At 40.9% G+C, this 19122-nt stretch overlaps 1 protein-coding gene across 2 annotated transcripts in view; it reads left to right on the forward strand.

Annotated features, from left to right (window-relative positions):
* The window catches only part of frmd4a (FERM domain containing 4A), a 162455-nt gene that overhangs the window by 22555 nt on the left and 120778 nt on the right, over positions 1 to 19122 (forward strand). Inside the window, exon 1 of one of the 2 annotated variants that reach the window (XM_058388471.1) lies at positions 4709 to 4889. The exons of the other annotated variant lie outside the window; for it this stretch is intronic. Coding sequence (XP_058244454.1) covers positions 4857 to 4889 — 33 coding nt within the window. The 5' untranslated portion in view covers positions 4709 to 4856. Of the gene's footprint in view, positions 1 to 4708; positions 4890 to 19122 lie in introns of those variants that run through there. 2 annotated transcript variants of the gene reach the window in all.

Genomic DNA, 19122 nt, shown 5'->3' on the forward strand with positions numbered 1-19122 from the left:
AATTAATTTAGTGGTCAGAATTAAGTAGGCTAATGAATTCAAATAGGATTGATATACGAATATAAAATATATAAACATTTTTGCTGTCTAAAGTTTCCTTTTTCAGATTTTAGACTAGGCTAATGGAGGTATATAGCTGCTAGCTTAGCACCAGAAATGAATACACCTAATGGTGTAACTAATATAACTAATGACTATAACAGTTTATAAGCTATTTATGAAACAAAAATGTTGTTTGATCCAAGTGTGTGATCATTTGGGGATGCAGTTTCCACATACACTACATTGCCAAAAGGTTTGGGACACCCCTCCGTGAATCAGTGAATGGTTTGGCCCCTTAGTTCCAGTAATTTAATGCTCTGAACGTTGTGGGAACAGTTTGGGGATGACCGCTTCCTGTTCCAACATGACTGCGCACCAGTGCACAAAGCAAGGTCTGTAAAGACATGGATGAGAGAGTTTGGTGTGGAGGAACTTCACAGAGTCCTGACCTCAACCTGATAGAACACCTTTGGGATGAATTAGAGCAGAGACTGTGAGCCAGGACGTCTGCCTTTACATCAACATGAATTTAATATGGAGTTGGTTCACACCCTTTGCAGCTATAACAGCTTCAACTCTTCTGGGAAGGCTTTCTATAAGGTTTAGGAGTGTGTTTATGGGAATTTTTGACCATTCCTCTAAAAGCACATTTGTGAGGTCAGGCACTGATGTTGGACGAGAAGGTCTGGCTCAGAGTCCCCACTCTAATTCATCTCAAAGGTGTTCTATCAGGTTGAGGTCAGGACTCTGTGAAGTTCCTCCACACCAAACTCTCTCATCCATGTCTTTATGGAGCTTGCTTTGTGCACTGGTGTGCAGTCATGTTGGAACGGGAAGGAGTCAACTCTAAATTGTTCCCACAAAGTTGGGAGCATGACATTGTCCAAAATGTCTTGGTATGAAGCTGAAGCATTAAGAGTTCCTTTCACTAGGACTAAGGGGCCGAGCCCAACCCCTGAAATCCAACACCTGAATTCAATTATTTGGAGGGGTGTCCCAAAACATTTGGCCATATAGCATATCTAAGCTAGCAAGCGTTGCTTGGTTGCTAGCAATGTTTGCTATAGTGCAACACTAAAGGAGACACCAAACTGTTTGGCTTGGTTGATGTTGAGTGTACAGAACTGATATATTTTGTGTTTGAACACACTGAGCACCTGCTGAATTGCCTGCTGTTTCCTTTGGGCTTGTTGTATTAAAGCTAACTAATTGCTGATTACGGGTATTAGCTCCTTGCTATCCCAGTGTGTAAGCTTGGCACATCCCACAACGTTGCCAGGGTTAATAGTGTTCTTTACATTGTAATTAAAGCCTCTGTTGATCTACTTACAGCAAATTACACTCCTCTGAGCTAATCTGGGTATCAGAGATAACAGTTTTAGACAGCTAGCCCTGTTGCTAGCCAGTCAGTAGCTTTTAAAACATGATTTTTGATTTGTGAGATTTGAAGTTTAACCTTTAAATATAAAAGCACCATATGGGTAAATTTCTTGTTTTGGTATTAGCATGATTGCAGCTGTGTAGTGGAATGAGTCTGTTCTCATAGGATGGCTTGTTTGTGGTGTGTGTGTGTGAGAGAGAGAGAGAGAAAGAGAGAGAGAGAGATTGTACAGTAATTAATTCATATCATACAGTCGTTTTCAACCATATGACCCATGAGACACAACCTGTTAACCCACACACACACACACACGCACGTACACACACTCCACATCAGTCACCACAGACCTGTTACATAGGATTTCACAGCACTGCATTCGTGTTTACCGGAGGCTCAACACCGCAGTAAGGCTGGATACTTGAGAAGGTGTGCTGCTGTGCTGTTAACATGGAGAAGCTGGATGCTCAGAGAGCCTGCTGTTACCATGGTGACTGATACACCGATCAGAAAAGAGAGCACTAAAGTGTGAAAGTGTGTACGAGAGACAGGGAGAGAGATAGAAAACGAAGAATCTTCATTCAGACTGTATGAATGAATGCAAGATGCAAGATGCAAGATTATTATTATTAGTGCTCAACACTTACTGGCCACTTTAATAGAAACACATTCACTCCTGTTGTGCAATTATATGATCAGTTATGCTTCAGTTAATATTCATATCAAATATCAGAATTCAGGGAAACTGGGGTTGTTGGTGCCAGATATGAGCATTTTAGAAACTGCATCAGAACATCAGAACACATTACACATGGACCCTAGAACAGCAGAAGACTAAAACAGGTTTTTGTGGAACACTGGTTAGGGCTCTGGGTTAGTAGTCTGCTTCCGGGTTCGGTTAGTTAGTCAGGCGTTCAAGGTCATGGGCTCAATCCCCAAAACCCCCAAGCTGCCACTATTGGTCCCTTAAGCCCCAAGGATGCTGTATCATGCCTGACTCTGCACTCTGACCCCAGCATCCTAACAAGCTGTAATATGTGAATAAAATAATTTCACTGTGCTGTAATGTATATGTGACAAATAAAATCTTCTTTATACCTGAACAGAATTCTAAGGCTATAGTAGATCACAGAAACAGTCCCAAAAAATCCTGCTATAGTCATTTTCCAGCATTCTAAAGTCAACCATTTGAGCAGTTTGGTGATAAAGTCCTTGCTGGAGGATTGAAACTTTTTGGATGCTAACTCCGGAGCCACATCTGCCCCAAAATAAATAGGAATGGAAATGACTTACACACATTTCCCATCCATCCCAAAATAACTAACATAGAACATCACTGCCGCTCTTTCCTGGATTTCTATCAAACGTCCTTCCTGTAGAACAACCCCACACCCCTGGCACACCATTTTACACCACCTCTGGGAGTTTGCACAGAGAGAGAGAGAGAGAGAGGAGTCCAACCTGCTTTACAATCATCTGTGGAGCGCTGAAAGATGCTGGATACAGCATATCTGAGGACTTACATTACATTACATCAGTAGTGTTCAAGATACAGAGTGTAAAGAGTTGCACAATAGCCCAGCAGTGGGTCTCTGTGTGTGTGTGTGTGTGTGTGTGTGGAGACATCTCATAAACATCTCACAATCTTCTAAATAATATTTTAGAAACCAGCACCTGGAGAAAGCTTGTGGAACAGTGAGAGCTGCTGAAGTTTAATGAACAGCTAGATTAAATGATATTTCTTGAATAGCACAAATAACTAGTATGTATCTGGACGGTTTTTAATATGATAGGATAATAGATAATCATCTGAATTGTGACTGAGATTTCTGTAATAGCAGCTCAGACAATAGTACTCTCTGAGATTTATATTAATGTTGTTCTAATATGGTATTGTTCCCATAGCAACACCCTAGCAACATGGACTTTATTGTGGAGTTTAGAATTGACATTGCAATATGTCATTGTCCTCTCCAGGGTTGGGGGTTCGATTCCTGCCTTCCCCCCCGTGTGTGTGTGTGTGTGTGGAGTTTGTATGTTCTCCCAGTGCTGTAGCGGTTTCCTCTGGGTACTCTGGTTTTATCCAACAGTCCAAAGACCTGCCTTGTAGGTTGAGTGGCATCTCTAAATTGTCAGTTGTGTGTGTGTGTGTGTGTGTGTGCAGTTGTGAACACAGTAGTGTGTTCATGGCATCCCCTGGGAAAGACTGTAGGTTTCCTTGGACCCTGTATAGAATAAGTGATACAGAAAATAGATGTATGTATGGATGCACTTGTTTATATGGTGAATTTAATAGATGGTGTGTGTGTGTGTGTGTGTGTTAAGAGAAGGTGTTTCCGAAGTCACAAGGGTTAATAATAATGACTAAAACTCAGCCATAACACAGAAACATACAGCACACTGATGGCACACAGTGTTTTCTATTAACCTTTTAACCTTATGGTAACCTACCACTGTGTGTGTGTGTGTGTGTGTGAGAGAGAGAGAGAGAGAGAGAGAGAGAGAGAGAGAAAGACAGAAAGAGACAGAGAGATGAGTTGTACATGGTCAGTGGGAAGGTGCTAGAGTGAGTCATTCTCTGTTCTAGGAGAATGGAGGCAGATCAGGTTGCTAGGCAATAAAGTAGCTCCTTTTGTCCCCACTAAGCACTGAGCCTCAAACATGCACCCTAAAGGCATAGCTCTGATCCTCAGAGGGGGCTGGGGGGTGAGAGAGAGAGAGAGAGAGAGAGAGAGAGAGATGTAATGGTGCAAATCTGGGGTAAGGGGTAAAAAAAAGGAATGGGGCAAAAAAAAAGTAGGAAAACTTAACAGTTGATGTGAACAAGGGAGCCTTGCAGCGAAAAGAGAGAGAGAGAGAGAGAGAGAGAGAGAGAGAGAGAGAGAGAGAGAAAGATGGATAGAATCTTGCTGTGTGGATTTGGTGAAGGTGAAAACACCAATGATTTTCAGGCAGCACGAACAAACATAGCTGCAGGCTGAGCAAACAGAATACAGGACACACACACACACACACACACCCTAAACACATATACACACACACTGAACACACTTCTCATACTCAGGAATAACATGCACACATTCATATGCAGCATTTAACAATACAGCATTCATTGTAATAAGACAAGACATAACCAGACTCTTAGTGCACACACACACACACATGCACAGAGGTTCCCTAGCAAGAGGGGACGCGCTGACGTTGCTGAGAGAGAGAGAGAGAGAGAGAGAGAGTGTGTGTGTGCGTGTGTGTGTGTGTGTGTGTGCGTGCTCACACAGGCATGAGTGTCCGGAGGAGCCAGGTTCATCACTCTCCTCTCCTCCATGTGTGTGTGTATGTGTGTGGACTGTACTGGATTGGGATTGTTACCAAGGAGATGGCTAAGTGAAAGGATTTTGAAGAAGGATTTTGGGGCTTTTTGTGGAGTGAAGGAGCGATGGAGGGACTGCTGTCACCCATGCGCACGCGGGTAAGTGCACTGGTTTCCAAGGGTTACATGACCGAAATGTTGAAGAAGAGAGAGAGAGAGAGAGAGAGAGAGAGAGCCTTCTGCCTGGAGACAGCACTGTAGTGAGGAAAAGGGAGAAAATGATAAAAATAAAAAGGGCTGAAGGTTGTTTCAATTCTCTCTTCCCTCATGACTGCTTCTGTTTAAGACAAGAGCTGTTAGCCCATCATCTCTGTATTTGTGTGTGTGTGTGTGCGTCTGACAAATCATAGTACACAGAAAGACTGTGTGTATTAGGAAAAAAAATCAACCAGACAGAAATACAGTGACAGGCATATCTAAAAATCTTAGAAATTTCTGTCAGAATTAATAAAGTTTTAAATGATCTTTTCCCATCTTACATAATAACTACAGAGTCGAGCAAATTCCATGAGAAATACAAATCTCCAGAGAGTAACAGGATTGCATTGGAATGGCATACGATGCGATAGTGAGTCTATAATGCAGGTATTTTTTTGTTGGGAAAAAAAAAGATGCTGATAGTGTCACCAGGAGCTCATCTTCAATAACGCAGCTTTTCCATATGTGCCTGCTATAAGGGTTCATCACATCTGTGCATTTCACACCGGCATGAGTATTTATTACTGCCAGAGAGCCGAGCTTTAAACTTTAATGCACCAATAAATATGTATGAAATATATATGAATCGAAAAGAGAGAGAGAGAGAGAGAGAGGCAGCAAGGTTGTATGAGATAAGATTGATTAATGACCAAAGCGTGCATGGGCTTCCTTTGAGAAATTACCCCCAACACACACTCCTACTCGCACAGGAAGTGTCCTGTCGCTAAAACCTCAACACTTCATCCTCTGCTTTGCCTAAATTTATTCAAATCTTGAAAAAATTGCCAGAGATCATTTCCTATGTGAGAAATACCATCAAGAAGGACACACATGCTTCATTGCTTCATGCTTCCCTAAACCGAGTCCCATATAATGAAATAAAGACTGTTTATTCATGCTAATATTTCTCATACAGTCTCTTATAGCATTAAGGAGGCTCAAACAGCAGAGGTCGAATTGTGTGACACGATAATTATGGCAAAATATCATATTATACATCACTAATTCAATATTAAAACAATCCACGTGGATTCTAAACACATTTAAGGCAGTATTTTCCTGTATCATGCCCACATTATAGCATTTTGCTAAACATAAACAAACTTGCCAATCATTATTTAAACTACTGCTACGCCTACATGCATGTAAAAAGGGTTATTCTCTGATCAAATCCTGATGATTGCACATCCTCCTTGGTCCAAAATAGCAAAAAATTCCCTATTATGAGGGGATGAGGGGTAACATACCCTCTCTCAAGATCACCGAGCATTTTTAACTACCTTAATTTAGTGCAAAAAAAACCCCAATGACCTTCACAACTCTGTCAGCTGTCCCTCTTTCGCTGATAATATTCAGCAAGGGGCAGCGTGATTCCTGTCCTAATGGGCCCCTAAGTGCTGTAAGTGCTATAATAACTCTATGGAGGCAAATGGGGGCTGTGAATGTGCAGCCCTACAATTGCCAGCATCTAAAATAAAAAAACAGAACGTCGGCTTATCTCAAATTTTTTAAGCTATTCATTTCAATAATAATAAAACTGCTCCTACTGCTGTCCATTTTGCTGGGGTGACACCCTCAAGTGTATAGTATTTATATCTTTAATATGTAACTATAACCTGGAAATGTGGCTAAAGTGTAGATTTTAAATGATTTTCTCAACAGTAGTTCATTTATAAAGTGTCTTGTAAGCATATACTACATTAACATATATATATATATATATATATATATATATATAAAACATATTTATACATACTATATGTACACCCTAGTGACAAGGAAAGGTGCAGCTCTGTACCTCTGTGAGATCAAATCCCAGTGCTGCCACTGCTGGGCCCTTGAGCCAAGCCTCAACTCCTCTAGTGTATATAAATGTTACTCACCTTGGATAAGGATGTCTGCCTAGTTTAAATATATTTCACTATGTTAATAGTTCTGAACCTATTCAGCACAAAACCTGAGAACTTGTGGGCCTCCTGCTGACCAGCTACCTGTATGTGAAGTGAGCATGTGTATGACCCCACTACTTCATCAAGATGCTGAGGTAGCGGTTATCAAGGCGATCGATAACGTTTTATTCACGCGGAGATCACCCGAGCATAAGACGTGATGACACAGAGCTGCTTTTATGTCCTCTCTCGGATGAGCATATGTCCAAATAATTTAACGTTAGTCTTCGGTTATGGGCCTCCGGGACGGAAAACAGGTTTCAGCAGATGTGAACGATTTAGCACACTTCAGTTAATGAAGATAAAAAGGCACTGTTTTCCGATGGTGATGCTCATATGAGACACGCACACACACACACACACACACGCACACACACACACACACACAAATGAGCGAGCTTGGAGCTTGTGATAGAGTAGATCGTGGTTGATTCCTATCAGTCCTTTAGTCTTAGTGTAGATCAATATGTGTTATCAAGGATTATAAGGGTCAGGGCTTGTGAGATAAAGGTAGAGAGAGCAGGTGTGTGTGTGTGTGTGTGTGTGATTAAAGGCAGTCGTTATCTAAGATTAGGGATTTCAGAGTCGTCTGTACAACTCTCAGTCTCTTCAGTCATTACTGCATCTCAGGCTGTCTAGTCAGACACGTCGATGAAATCAAGTGTGTGTGTGTGTGTGTGTGGACTCGAGCATCATTAGTGTGTGAGTCTCCATGGTGAGCTGTTTTACAGCTGTCCATGCTACCACTAGCAGATGGACCCATTAACTCAGACAGAGGCAGAGCCAGGCTCACTCCCCAAGAACGGCAACCTGGGGTATAGTCTACCACCTCTCTCTCTCTCTCTCTCTCTCTCTCTCTCTTTCTGTCTCTCTGTCTCTCTCTCTGTCTCTCTCTCTGTCTGTCTGTCTGTCTGACTGTCTGTCTCTCTCTGTCTCTCTCTCTTTCTGTCCCTCTGTCTCTCTCTCTGTCTCTCTCTCTGTCTGTCTGTCTGTCTGACTGTCTCTCTCTCTCTGTCTCTCTCTCTCTTTCTGTCTCTCTCTCTCTCTCTCTCTCTCTCTCTGTCTGTCTGTCTGTCTGTCTGTCTTTCTGACTCTCTCTCTCTCTCTCTCTCTCTCTCTCTCTCTCTCTCTGTCTGTCTGTCTGTCTGTCTGTCTTTCTGACTGTCTCTCTCTCTCTCTCTCTCTTTCTTTCTCTCTGTCTGTCTGTCTGTCTTTCTGACTCTCTCTCTCTCTCTCTCTCTCTCTCTCTCTCTCATGCAAGTGTATGTGTATGGAGGGAGGTTTCTTTTCCCTGTCTGTTAATTAACTCTGACACAGCTGGCATGATGTCCCAGGTCAAACAACAGAGCAAACTGCAAGTCCCTCATGAACTCAGAAAACACAGACGATTAAATTACCAAATAATACCAATTACATTCTCCAATCTCCATCCTTCTCGCTCTCGCTCTCTCACTCAGAACTAGTGAAGCATGGCCGCTGGCAGGTGGTAGCCATATTGGATGCAGGACTGGGGTACTCCATCTCCCAGCTGTCATTGTTACAGTGATGAATATTTGAACAGATTAGAGAGCGTGGCCAGGCAGCGGGGGCACGAGAGGGCGGCCATCAGGAAGTGTTTATGAGGTCATGTGACAAGAACACTAGGGATTACACATACAGAGAGCATGAAGGATACACAGAAATGGCAGGTTGGGGGAGGCTGAGAAAGACGTTACACATTAACAAGGTTGTAAACTCAGTGGAGGTGTCTTGTTGCCTTTGTCTTTATGCTAATGAGCTCCAGAAATCACTGCTTTTATTTATCTCACAAATTATAAACGTTTTTCCTGGAATTCATTCAAGTATAAGATAAAGTAACTACACTGACCTACTAGTTCCTCAACAGTTCTTGGTTGCTGTTGCAGAAAGGACATTATCAACATTTACATTATTTACTGTCCAGTGTCACCCAGATGAGGATGGGGTCCCTTCAGAGCCTGATTTCTTCTTCATATCATCTCAGGGAGTTTTCCCTCGCCACCGTCGCCTCAGGCTTACTCATTAGGGATAAAATAGGGATAAAATAGTAACTAAAGTTTATTAATTTATATAAATATATTTTTTCTATGTTTCTATACTTCTGTAAAGCTGCTTTGAGACAATGTCCATTGTTAAAAGCACTATACAAATAAATCAAATTGAATTGAAATAAATAAATAAATAAGAGAAAAGAGAAATAAAGCCATATAATAAACATCAGATAGTTTCTAATATGCAAATGTCTTGACAGTTCAACAACAAAACCTAGGAAGAAACTACAGGAAACTGACCATTTATTCTTAGAGACTGCGATATCACAGTGATACCGAAGCCTTGATTATGATCGGTCAGAAAGTGACAGCAGCACTGACAGTAGATCCAGATTCAAACCACAAAGAAACAAAGAAATATATATATATATATATACACACACTATATTGCCAAAAGTATTCGCTCACCTGCCTTGACTCGCATATGAACATAAGTGACATCCCATTCCTAATCCATAGGGTTCAATATGACGTCGGTCCACCCTTTGCAGCTATAACAGCTTCAACTCTTCTGGGAAGTCTGTCCACAAGGTTTAGAAGTGTGTTTATGGGAATTTTTGACCATTCTTCCAGAAGCGCATTTGTGAGGTCACACACTGATGTTGGACGAGAAGGCCTGGCTCTCAGTCTCCGCTCTAATTCATCCCAAAGGTGTTCTATCGGGTTGAGGTCAGGACTCTGTGCAGGCCAGTCAAGTTCATCCACACCAGACTCTGTCATCCATGTTGGAAGAGGAAGGGGCCAGCTCCAAACTGTTCCCACAAAGTTGGGAGCATGGAATTGTCCAAAATGTCTTGGTATGCTGAAGCATTCAGAGTTCCTTTCACTGGAACTAAGGGGCCAAGCCCAGCTCCTGAAAAACAACCCCACACCATAATCCCCCCTCCACCAAACTTTACACTTGGCACAATGCAGTCAGACAAGTACCGTTCTCCTGGCAACCGCCAAACCCAGACTTGTCCATCAGATTGCCAGATGGAGAAGCGCGATTCGTCACTCCAGAGAACGCGTCTCCACTGCTCTAGAGTCCAGTGGCGGCGTGCTTTACACCACTGATGCTTTGCATTGCACTTGGTGATGTATGGCTTGGATGCAGCTGCTCGGCCATGGAAACCCATTCCATGAAGCTCTCTGCGCACTGTTCTTGAGCTAATCTGAAGGCCACATGAAGTTTGGAGGTCTGTAGCGATTGACTCTGCAGAAAGTTGGCGACCTCTTCGCACTATGCGCCTCAGCATCCGCTGACCCCGCTCCGTCAGTTTACGTGGCCTACCACTTCGTGGCTGAGTTGCTGTCTTTCCCAAACACTTCCACGTTCTTATAATACAGCTGACAGTTGACTGTGGAATATTTAGGAGCGAGGAAATTTCACGACTGGATTTGTTGCACAGGTGGCATCCTATCACAGTTCCACACTGGAATTCACTGAGCTCCTGAGAGCGACCCATTCTTTCACAAATGTTTGTAATAAACAGTCTGCATGCCTAGGTGCTTGATTTTATACACCTGTGGCCATGGAAGTGATTGGAACACCTGATTCTGTTTATTTGGATGGGTGAGCAAATACTTTTGGCAATATAGTGTGTATATATATATATATATATATATATATATATATATATATATATATATATATATATATATATATATATATTTGTTGATAGGGTTTTCTGTAAGGATGCATTAATTTTTTTAAAGGTTTTAGAAGGAGTCTCCAGTGTCAGCTCTTCAGTCAGTAGGTTTTTCCACCACAGGAAAGTCTTCAGGACTGTCCAGGTTCTCAGTAACATGACAAGCTGTGTTTTCTTTTGTCTTCCTAGCTTCAAGAGAGAGAAAAAAGTACATATATATATATATATATATATATATATATATATATATATGTTAATTTTGTGAATGACCGTTAGCTGCTGTAACATAAGCAGTAAGGACCTTGTTTCTCAGAGGTTCCAATAAAGTACCTATAAAGAATTAACCTATAATCTGTATTTGTATTTAATGATTTTTCTACACTGACTTCAATTATGTTTTAAGAATCAAACTTCTTGTCAGTTTTTACGTCGAATTGTATCATCGGGATGCTTATTCTTATTTTTTTATTCGTTTGGTCTTTTGAGCAAAACAAATTGCAAATTTGCTATTAACCCTATTAACCCTTAAGTATTTACTCAGCAGGAAATAATTAAACATTACCATAGCAGTTCTCCAATAATCACTGCAATAAACTACTAAGTTAATTAAACTGGGATGATTTACTAATGATGATTAAACTACTGTGTTGACAAAACCATTATGATTAATTAAGACTGCTACCTATACATATTCTTACTTTGTCTTTCCAAAAGCATTAATTACTGATAAAGTGATAAGAAGCATATAGTTACCACAATAGTCGATTAGTATATTTTAGTGTATAATTTAGAATATAATTAGTATTACATGTTTATTAGCATTGCTGTTTCTGGCATTCAATGTATTTGGCGCTTTTAACAATGGACATAGAAACAGAGAAGGAAAAAAATTATAAAGTTTAAAAGTTTTAAGTTACTATTTTATCCCTATTTTATTTTATCCCTAATGAGCAAGCCTGTGGAGATGGTGGGAAGGAAAAACTCCTTGTGATGATATGAGGAAGAAACCTTGAGAGGAACCAGACTCTGAAGGGAACCTCATTCTCATTTGGGTGACACTGGACAGAAAAATAATGTAAATGTAACTAAATAATGTCCTTTCTACAACAACAACCAAGGGCTTATGGGGAACTATTAGATATCAGCGTAGTTTCTGAGTTCATTGTAGACACTAATTCCTTGCTGTCGCAAGCTGACCGATGTAACGGCAGATCCGTGACGGTGTGAAAGTCTCCAAGTGGCTCTGTTCTCGGCTGTCCACTCAGATCCATCCACAGCATCAGTGAGGACCACCAAGTGAGGAGACTCCGACCAGGGGTGGAGCCAGTGGTCACATTGGAAACTCTGGGAGCTCAGGAGTGGGACGTATAGCTCGAGAGAATGAGAGAGAGAAAGATATTGAGTATGCTTGTGATCATGTGATGTTTAAAGTCAATGTAGATTATGTGTAGTCCAGCAAGACTAGCTATGACATCATAACTAAAAGGGAGAGCCAGAAGGTGACAGACATGAAGCGTCCATCCACTTCACAGTCAGCAAACCTGAGGGATTTGTGAGGGTGGTAAGGCGATAGCATCCAAACATCCCAGTACACCAAACACTCTATGTCAATACACCTTCCAGACCTGCTCCTTTACCTATAAGAAAAAGAATCATGATCAGGATTTAATAACCATGTATGCTTTACACATAGAAAGAATTAGTCACCGGTTACACGATAGCTCACTGTATACATAAATGATAATATTGTATACATAAATGATAATAAACATTACACACTAGTACAATAGCAGGTGTCTGCGGTGTCATCTTGAATCTCATCCTGGATTATTGAAGAACTGCAATAGTGAGACTTAATCACTTTCCGCTAAATTAACAAGTACTTAAGCATTAATTAAGGAGGGATATTGTGAAGTGTGATTACTAGGTGTTGAGTTGAATTGAGACACGGCTATCGGGTAGTGAAAATATTGAGGTAAATGTTAAGGTTTAATACAGCCTCAAGAAGCGGAAAAAGATTAGCATGTAAAAGTGGTTGTAGCTTATCACAGGCACAAGGTAACAATTTGTTCGTGCTTAGAAATTGATTCAGCCACCCTCTTTTACAAGACTGACGGGAAAAGGATTTGCTCATGAAGCGCCTGTCACCAAATCCAGCCTCTAGGCTGCTCGAGTCCTGATCGATCACCTGCAATGAGAGCAATTTACCTCACACGTGCCTGGAGGGCTTTAACTCTCACCAGAGGTGGATAAGAGAGAGAGAGGTTTGTGTGTGTGTGTGTGTGTGTGTTCGTTTTCATCATTGCTCCCGTATACAGTAAGAAACAGTGTGGTCAGTAGCTGTTTTTTTGGCTGGAGGTTGCTCATCAGCTACAGGCCTCGCTCATTTCTGCACCCTAAAGCCATGTGCTTCTGAAGCCAGTGGTTGCCATGGTAACACCGAGCCGGGACTGATGGGATTCCATCAGGGTCTGAGGCGAGGCAGCTTCACACTGGGCTGTGATTATTTAAACACCATGTCTCCACAGATAACAATCACTTCATCACCTTCTCATCACTCCTCTCCTCGATGCGTGTGTGTGTGTTTTTGTGTGTGTGTGTGTGTGTGTAGGCAGGTCATTAGCCCAGACAGTCTTGATTTTAGCTTTCTATAACCCTCTGCCACAGAAGTAAAAATGCTGGATCAATAGTGATTCCACATGCTTCACACACACACACACACACACACACAGTAAAAGAATATATTGTGGTCCTTTAAAAAAGTTTTTTTTTACTTTATTATTGAAATATATTACATCTGGACTTCATAAAAGATCATAAAAAGATAAAAACATGACCACACACACACACATTTCCTAGCTATCAGACACAAGACCATCATCAATCTCTCATCACTCAGATTCAATTATTGGTATGACAGATTTATTTATTAGCAAACACAAACCTTTCTCATTGTGTCAATGTCTTTATCTTGCTTAGCTAGTGCATTTTTCTCAGTGTCTGTAACTGATAAATGAATGAAATCAGATGTTACTGATTTTACACACTCTATACTTTATAGCCTCCTGTTCTTGACATCCCATAATAATCATACATCTGGAACACATGGGCCATGAACACTGCATTTATCACTGTTTATTGTAGAAAGTGTCTGTGTGTGTGTGTGTGTTTTCTCCAGCAGATTGCTGTAATCATATCTGGTGTACAGGCACAGTGACAGTACAGGATGCAGTGTGTATGAGAGGAGAGTGTTTGCTTGCTGCCTGGTTAATGAATATTTAATAACCTAAATGTGTGTTCATTCAGATGCAGTGTGGTGTGTTGTCCTTTTCTTGCACACTGAACACTCTTCTTTACATCTCATCACACTGTGTGTGTGTGTGTGTGTTCTGCACATTTGCAGCTGTTCTACCCAAATGAGCAGATGAGTAATTGAGGCTTTCATGTGTGGGACAAGGAGCATCTCTCACACTCGCTTTCTCTCTCTCTGTCTCTCTCTCTCTCTCTCTCTCTTTCTCTCTCTTTCTCTCCTCTATCCCACTCTGTCCCTTCTTTCACTCTCTCACACTGTCTCTGTCTTTTACACTCTCACATTTTCTCTCTCTGTCTTTCTCTCTCTCTCTCTCTCTCTCTCTCTCTCTCTCTCTCTCATGCTTTATATATATATATATATATATATATATATATATATATATATATATTTAGACTTAAGATTTCAGAAGATCTAGACCCACAAAGAAACCCATCCTCTTCTGGATGACTCCAGATTGGAATACAGCAGCAGTTCTTCCACTCCACTCAATAAACAGGCCATCACAGTGTTCAATAAATGTCTGAATTGAGCGCTTAGTTTTGTAATTCTGTTCCTGAAGCAGCCGTGTGAAGATTTCAGTACGCAGTTTGGATTACTCTGCGCTGGTACCAGTAATCTTGTTAGCTACATAAGCCTCAGAGCTGCAGGCCAAACCCAGAGAAGAAGTTGAGTAAGAATACAATTGGAGTGTTTTAAGGATTAAGGGCCTTGCATAAGGATAGCACTGGTAGGGAACTGTTTAAAGGCTCCACACCATCCTCCTCCCAGCGGGAACCATGTCTAGCTTTTCAGAATGATTGAAGACCTGGACTGAATTTATTCATACACACGCATCTAATGAATTCATGGATCATGGATCACTACCACTTGGTTGTTGTGAATGTCTGCTGTTAGTTCCACACATTATTTTCTACACACCTATAATGTTATTCTGATGCTTTTGAATATTGCACCTAACCACTGATATCATGTTGTGTGAACTATCTATCTATCTATCTATCTATCTATCTATCTATCTATCTATCTATCTATCTATCTATCTGTCTGTCTGTCTGTCTGTCTGTCTGTCTGTCTGTCTATCTATCTATCTATCTATCTATCTATCTATCTATCTATCTATCTATCTATCTATCTATCTATCTATCTATCTATCTATCTATCTATCTATCTATCTATCTATCTATCTATCTATCTATCTATCTATCTATCTATCTATCTATCTATCTATCTATCTGTCTGTCTGTCTGTCTGTCTGTCTGTCTGTCTGTCTATCTATCTATCTATCTATCTATCTGTCTGTCTGTCTGTCTGTCTGTCTGTCTGTCTGTCTGTCTATCTATCTATCTATCTATCTATCTATCTGTCTGTCTGTCTGTCTGTCTTTGTCTATCTATCTATCTATCTATCTATCTATCTATCTATCTATCTATCTATCTATCTATCTATCTATCTGTCTGTCTGTCTGTCTGTCTGTCTGTCTGTCTGTCTATCTATCTATCTATCTATCTATCTATCTATCTATCTATCTATCTATCTATCTATCTGTCTGTCTGTCTGTCTGTCTGTCTTTGTCTATCTATCTATCTATCTATCTATCTATCTATCTATCTATCTATCTGTCTGTCTGTCTGTCTGTCTGTCTGTCTGTCTGTCTGTCTATCTATCTATCTATCTATCTATCTGTCTGTCTGTCTGTCTGTCTTTGTCTGTCTATCTATCTATCTATCTATCTATCTATCTATCTATCTATCTATCTATCTATCTATCTGTCTGTCTGTCTGTCTGTCTGTCTGTCTATCTATCTATCTATCTATCTATCTATCTATCTATCTATCTATCTATCTATCTATCTATCTATCTATCTATCTATCTATTCAGTCCATTATCACTCATTATTCAGATACAGAGCATAAGTGTTTATAACAGGCATACCCAGACACACACTGGACAAGTCTACAGCACCTTATTTAACTACATCAGCTCATGTGATGATGTGATAGAGAGAAGTGTGAAGTGCAGGATGCGTGACATACATCCAGAATGTTAGTCTCAGCAGCCAGGAGAGGGCGCTGTGCTGATGATAATGTGGGTTAAACCAAGAAGCATTTCTCTGGCACACACTGGCACCGAAAGAAAACAGAAGACTAAACACAAACACAGAACGCGCACAGAATACCCAAACAAATGGCTTTATAAATAGTACAGCATTCCACTGGACACCATTTCAACCCTATTCCTAGACATCCCATGCTTGGGCAGTGACTGAAATACAATACAGGGGCATGACACAGGCCTGCAGTCTGTTATGTGGGCTAAGGTTAGAGTCAAGGGTCAGGGCTGGATAGAGACAGAGATGAATAGAAGCCTATGGCATTAAATGAGATATTAAAACATACACAAGCATACCAATGCTGGAAAAGGTCTAAAAGGCAAACGGGATGCCATGTGTGTGTGTGTGTGTGTGAGGGGTGGAAGGGGTGGGGGGCCGACAAGATAGGGTGAGGTTGAGCGTATGTGATGAATTTCACTGACCCCTAAAGCTGAGCAGTGTGCAAGGCTCATCATTCATATGAGTGTGTGTGTGTGTAAGAGAGAGAGAAAGAGAGAGAGAGAGAGAGAGAGAGAGAGATGCTCTAGTACAGTTGTCAGGGTGCTGCATATGCTACTGAGGTGCTATGAGATTAATAATTACTGCCCTCAGCACCATTCTGAGAGAGCAATCACAAAAGATCCTCCCCTTCGCCCACCTCTCTCTCTCTCTCTCTCTCTCTCACATGTATTAGACAAAGGTACATTGTCAGCTTCCTTCATACACTGCTTCAGTGAAACATTCTCATGGGGTCCTATTTCTGTAACCGTATACCAATTTAAACACATAAAAACATAATTAACGGATACCAAATATATCCATTGTCTTTGGACAGAAGTGAGTAAGGGTAGGTTTACTGTGAGGCATATGGAGTAAGAATGAATGTGTGTGAGTGTGTGAGTGCTGATAATATATAAAGTGTGTGTTAGGAGAAAGAGGTGAAAGGGGTTAAAATTTGGTCTTTTTCAGGAGCAAATGTCTCATTACACACCCGTTTGAACATACTGGGAGACTTTTACCTTTAAAGAAAATCCATTTTTTAGAGGTACTTACTCTAGATTGGATTTAATACACAAGTCAATGTAAAACCTCACAAGGATATTTAATAGATACTAAGCTGACCTGTGGCCACTGCATTTGTTGTGTAAATGCGATTACTGTAGAACAGACAACATAATATATTCTTCAGCCACAAACATTTCTAAATTAAGCTCTAAATCTGTTTAATTTGTCCCAACAATTGATTTGGAGGGGTTCATCATCATGTTTACCGCAGAACTGTGTGGAAAATGTGTTACTTGAAATTATTTGTAGTGTATTATAACATTTTGGATAAATCTAAAACCATCTAATATACATACACCCTGATCATGCATAACATTATGACCTCCTGTCTCTCCCCTCACTTTTGCTGGCAAAACAGCCCTGACCTGTCGAGGCATGGACTCCACTAGATCTCTGAAGGTGTGCTGTGGTATCTGGCACCAAGATGTTAGCAGCAGATCCTTTAAGTCCTGTAAGTTACTAGGTGGGGCCTCCACAGATTGGACTTGTTTGTTCAGCACATCCCACAGATGCTCGATTGGATTGAAATCTGGGGAATTTTGAGGTCAACACTCAAACACATTGTTGTGCTCATTAAACCATTCCTGAACTATTTTTGCCTCACTTGCATCAATGAGCCTTGGCCACCCATGACCCTGACACCAGTTCACCACTGTTCCTTCCTTGGACCACTTTTGATAGATACTGACCACTGCAGACCGGGAACACCCCACAAGAGCTGCAGTTTTGGAGATGCTCTGATCCAGTCGTCTAGCCATCACAATCTGGGCTTTTGTCAAACTCGCTCAAATCCTTACACTTGCCCATTTTTCCTGCTTCTAACACATCAACTTTTTCCACATCTACTCCAAGATTAAACTTTTTGTGCTCTTTACAGTGCTTTTTGTATTTGTAAAGAAGATTCCAGTCGAGACACCTTAACCTTCCTGTCTTCAGCTTCAGCTTGAGCGAATCTGGGCTTTCTCCTCTGAGCTCTCTTTCATCAGCAAGGCATTTCCTCCTGCCTTGTGTTTTTGTTTTTATTATTATTATCATTATTATTATTATTTTCTGCACAATTCTGTGCACATCTTGGGAATGTTATGTTTATAAATCCCAGGAGTTCAACATTTTTTTATTTAAAAAATACTCAAACCAGCCCATCTGGCACCGACAAAATACCACAGTCTCTGAGATGACATTTTCTCTCCATTCTACTGTTTGACCTTTGGTTAAAAAACACCGGAGTAAAATAAAATACAGTATAATTATGAGTTTTGTGCAGTTTGCTATATTGAAACAGTGTGGTGAAATTGCGATGTATCATGGTTAAGGATCCCACCAATATCACAATTTATCAAGACGCTCAGAAAAGTTAACTGCAACCTCTCATTAAATAATCATGGTTTCTTTATATGTCAGAAACAATATATTGTAAAAATGTTTTTATATCTTAGTGGGAAACAAATGAGCCCATAGACTAGGAATGTATTAGAGGCAGTTGTAAGCTTGTGAGGATATTTGGCTGGTCCCCAACCCCCAGGCTGGGGCACATTTGACTGGAGGTAGAGGTAGAGGTAGGGGTTGGGGGTTTTAGCTTCTGTCTTGAGGAACCATCTCATTACCGGCCCCTGATTTGTGTGTGACAGTGGGGGTTAGTGGAGATTTGGGTTGTACTCATAGCTCTTGTTTATTGCTTATTATTCTGTAACCTTTGTGTGTGTGTGTGTGTGTGTGTGTCTACAGCATACCGTTATTGTAATCCTCCAGTATAGAGTGCCTGGGGAGTTGATTGACAGGTCCCCAGAGGGATCATTTTCTTTGACAGGATACACTATCAATACATAAACCCGGAGAGAAAAGGGCAGATGTAAAGAGAGGGACTCAGATTGAAATATGGTAATGTGAGGGGAAATATGGAAGGAAAAAGGAGAGTCAGCGACATGATGACATTTTCACAGTTCCTCTCAGCATCTGAGCCTGATGGCTTCGAGGACTGGGCAACTGAAGCAAAAAGCTTTTAGTCTGTCTCTCTCTCT

This window comes from Hemibagrus wyckioides, linkage group LG04 (assembly GCF_019097595.1).
Source record: "Hemibagrus wyckioides isolate EC202008001 linkage group LG04, SWU_Hwy_1.0, whole genome shotgun sequence".
NCBI lineage: Eukaryota > Metazoa > Chordata > Actinopteri > Siluriformes > Bagridae > Hemibagrus > Hemibagrus wyckioides.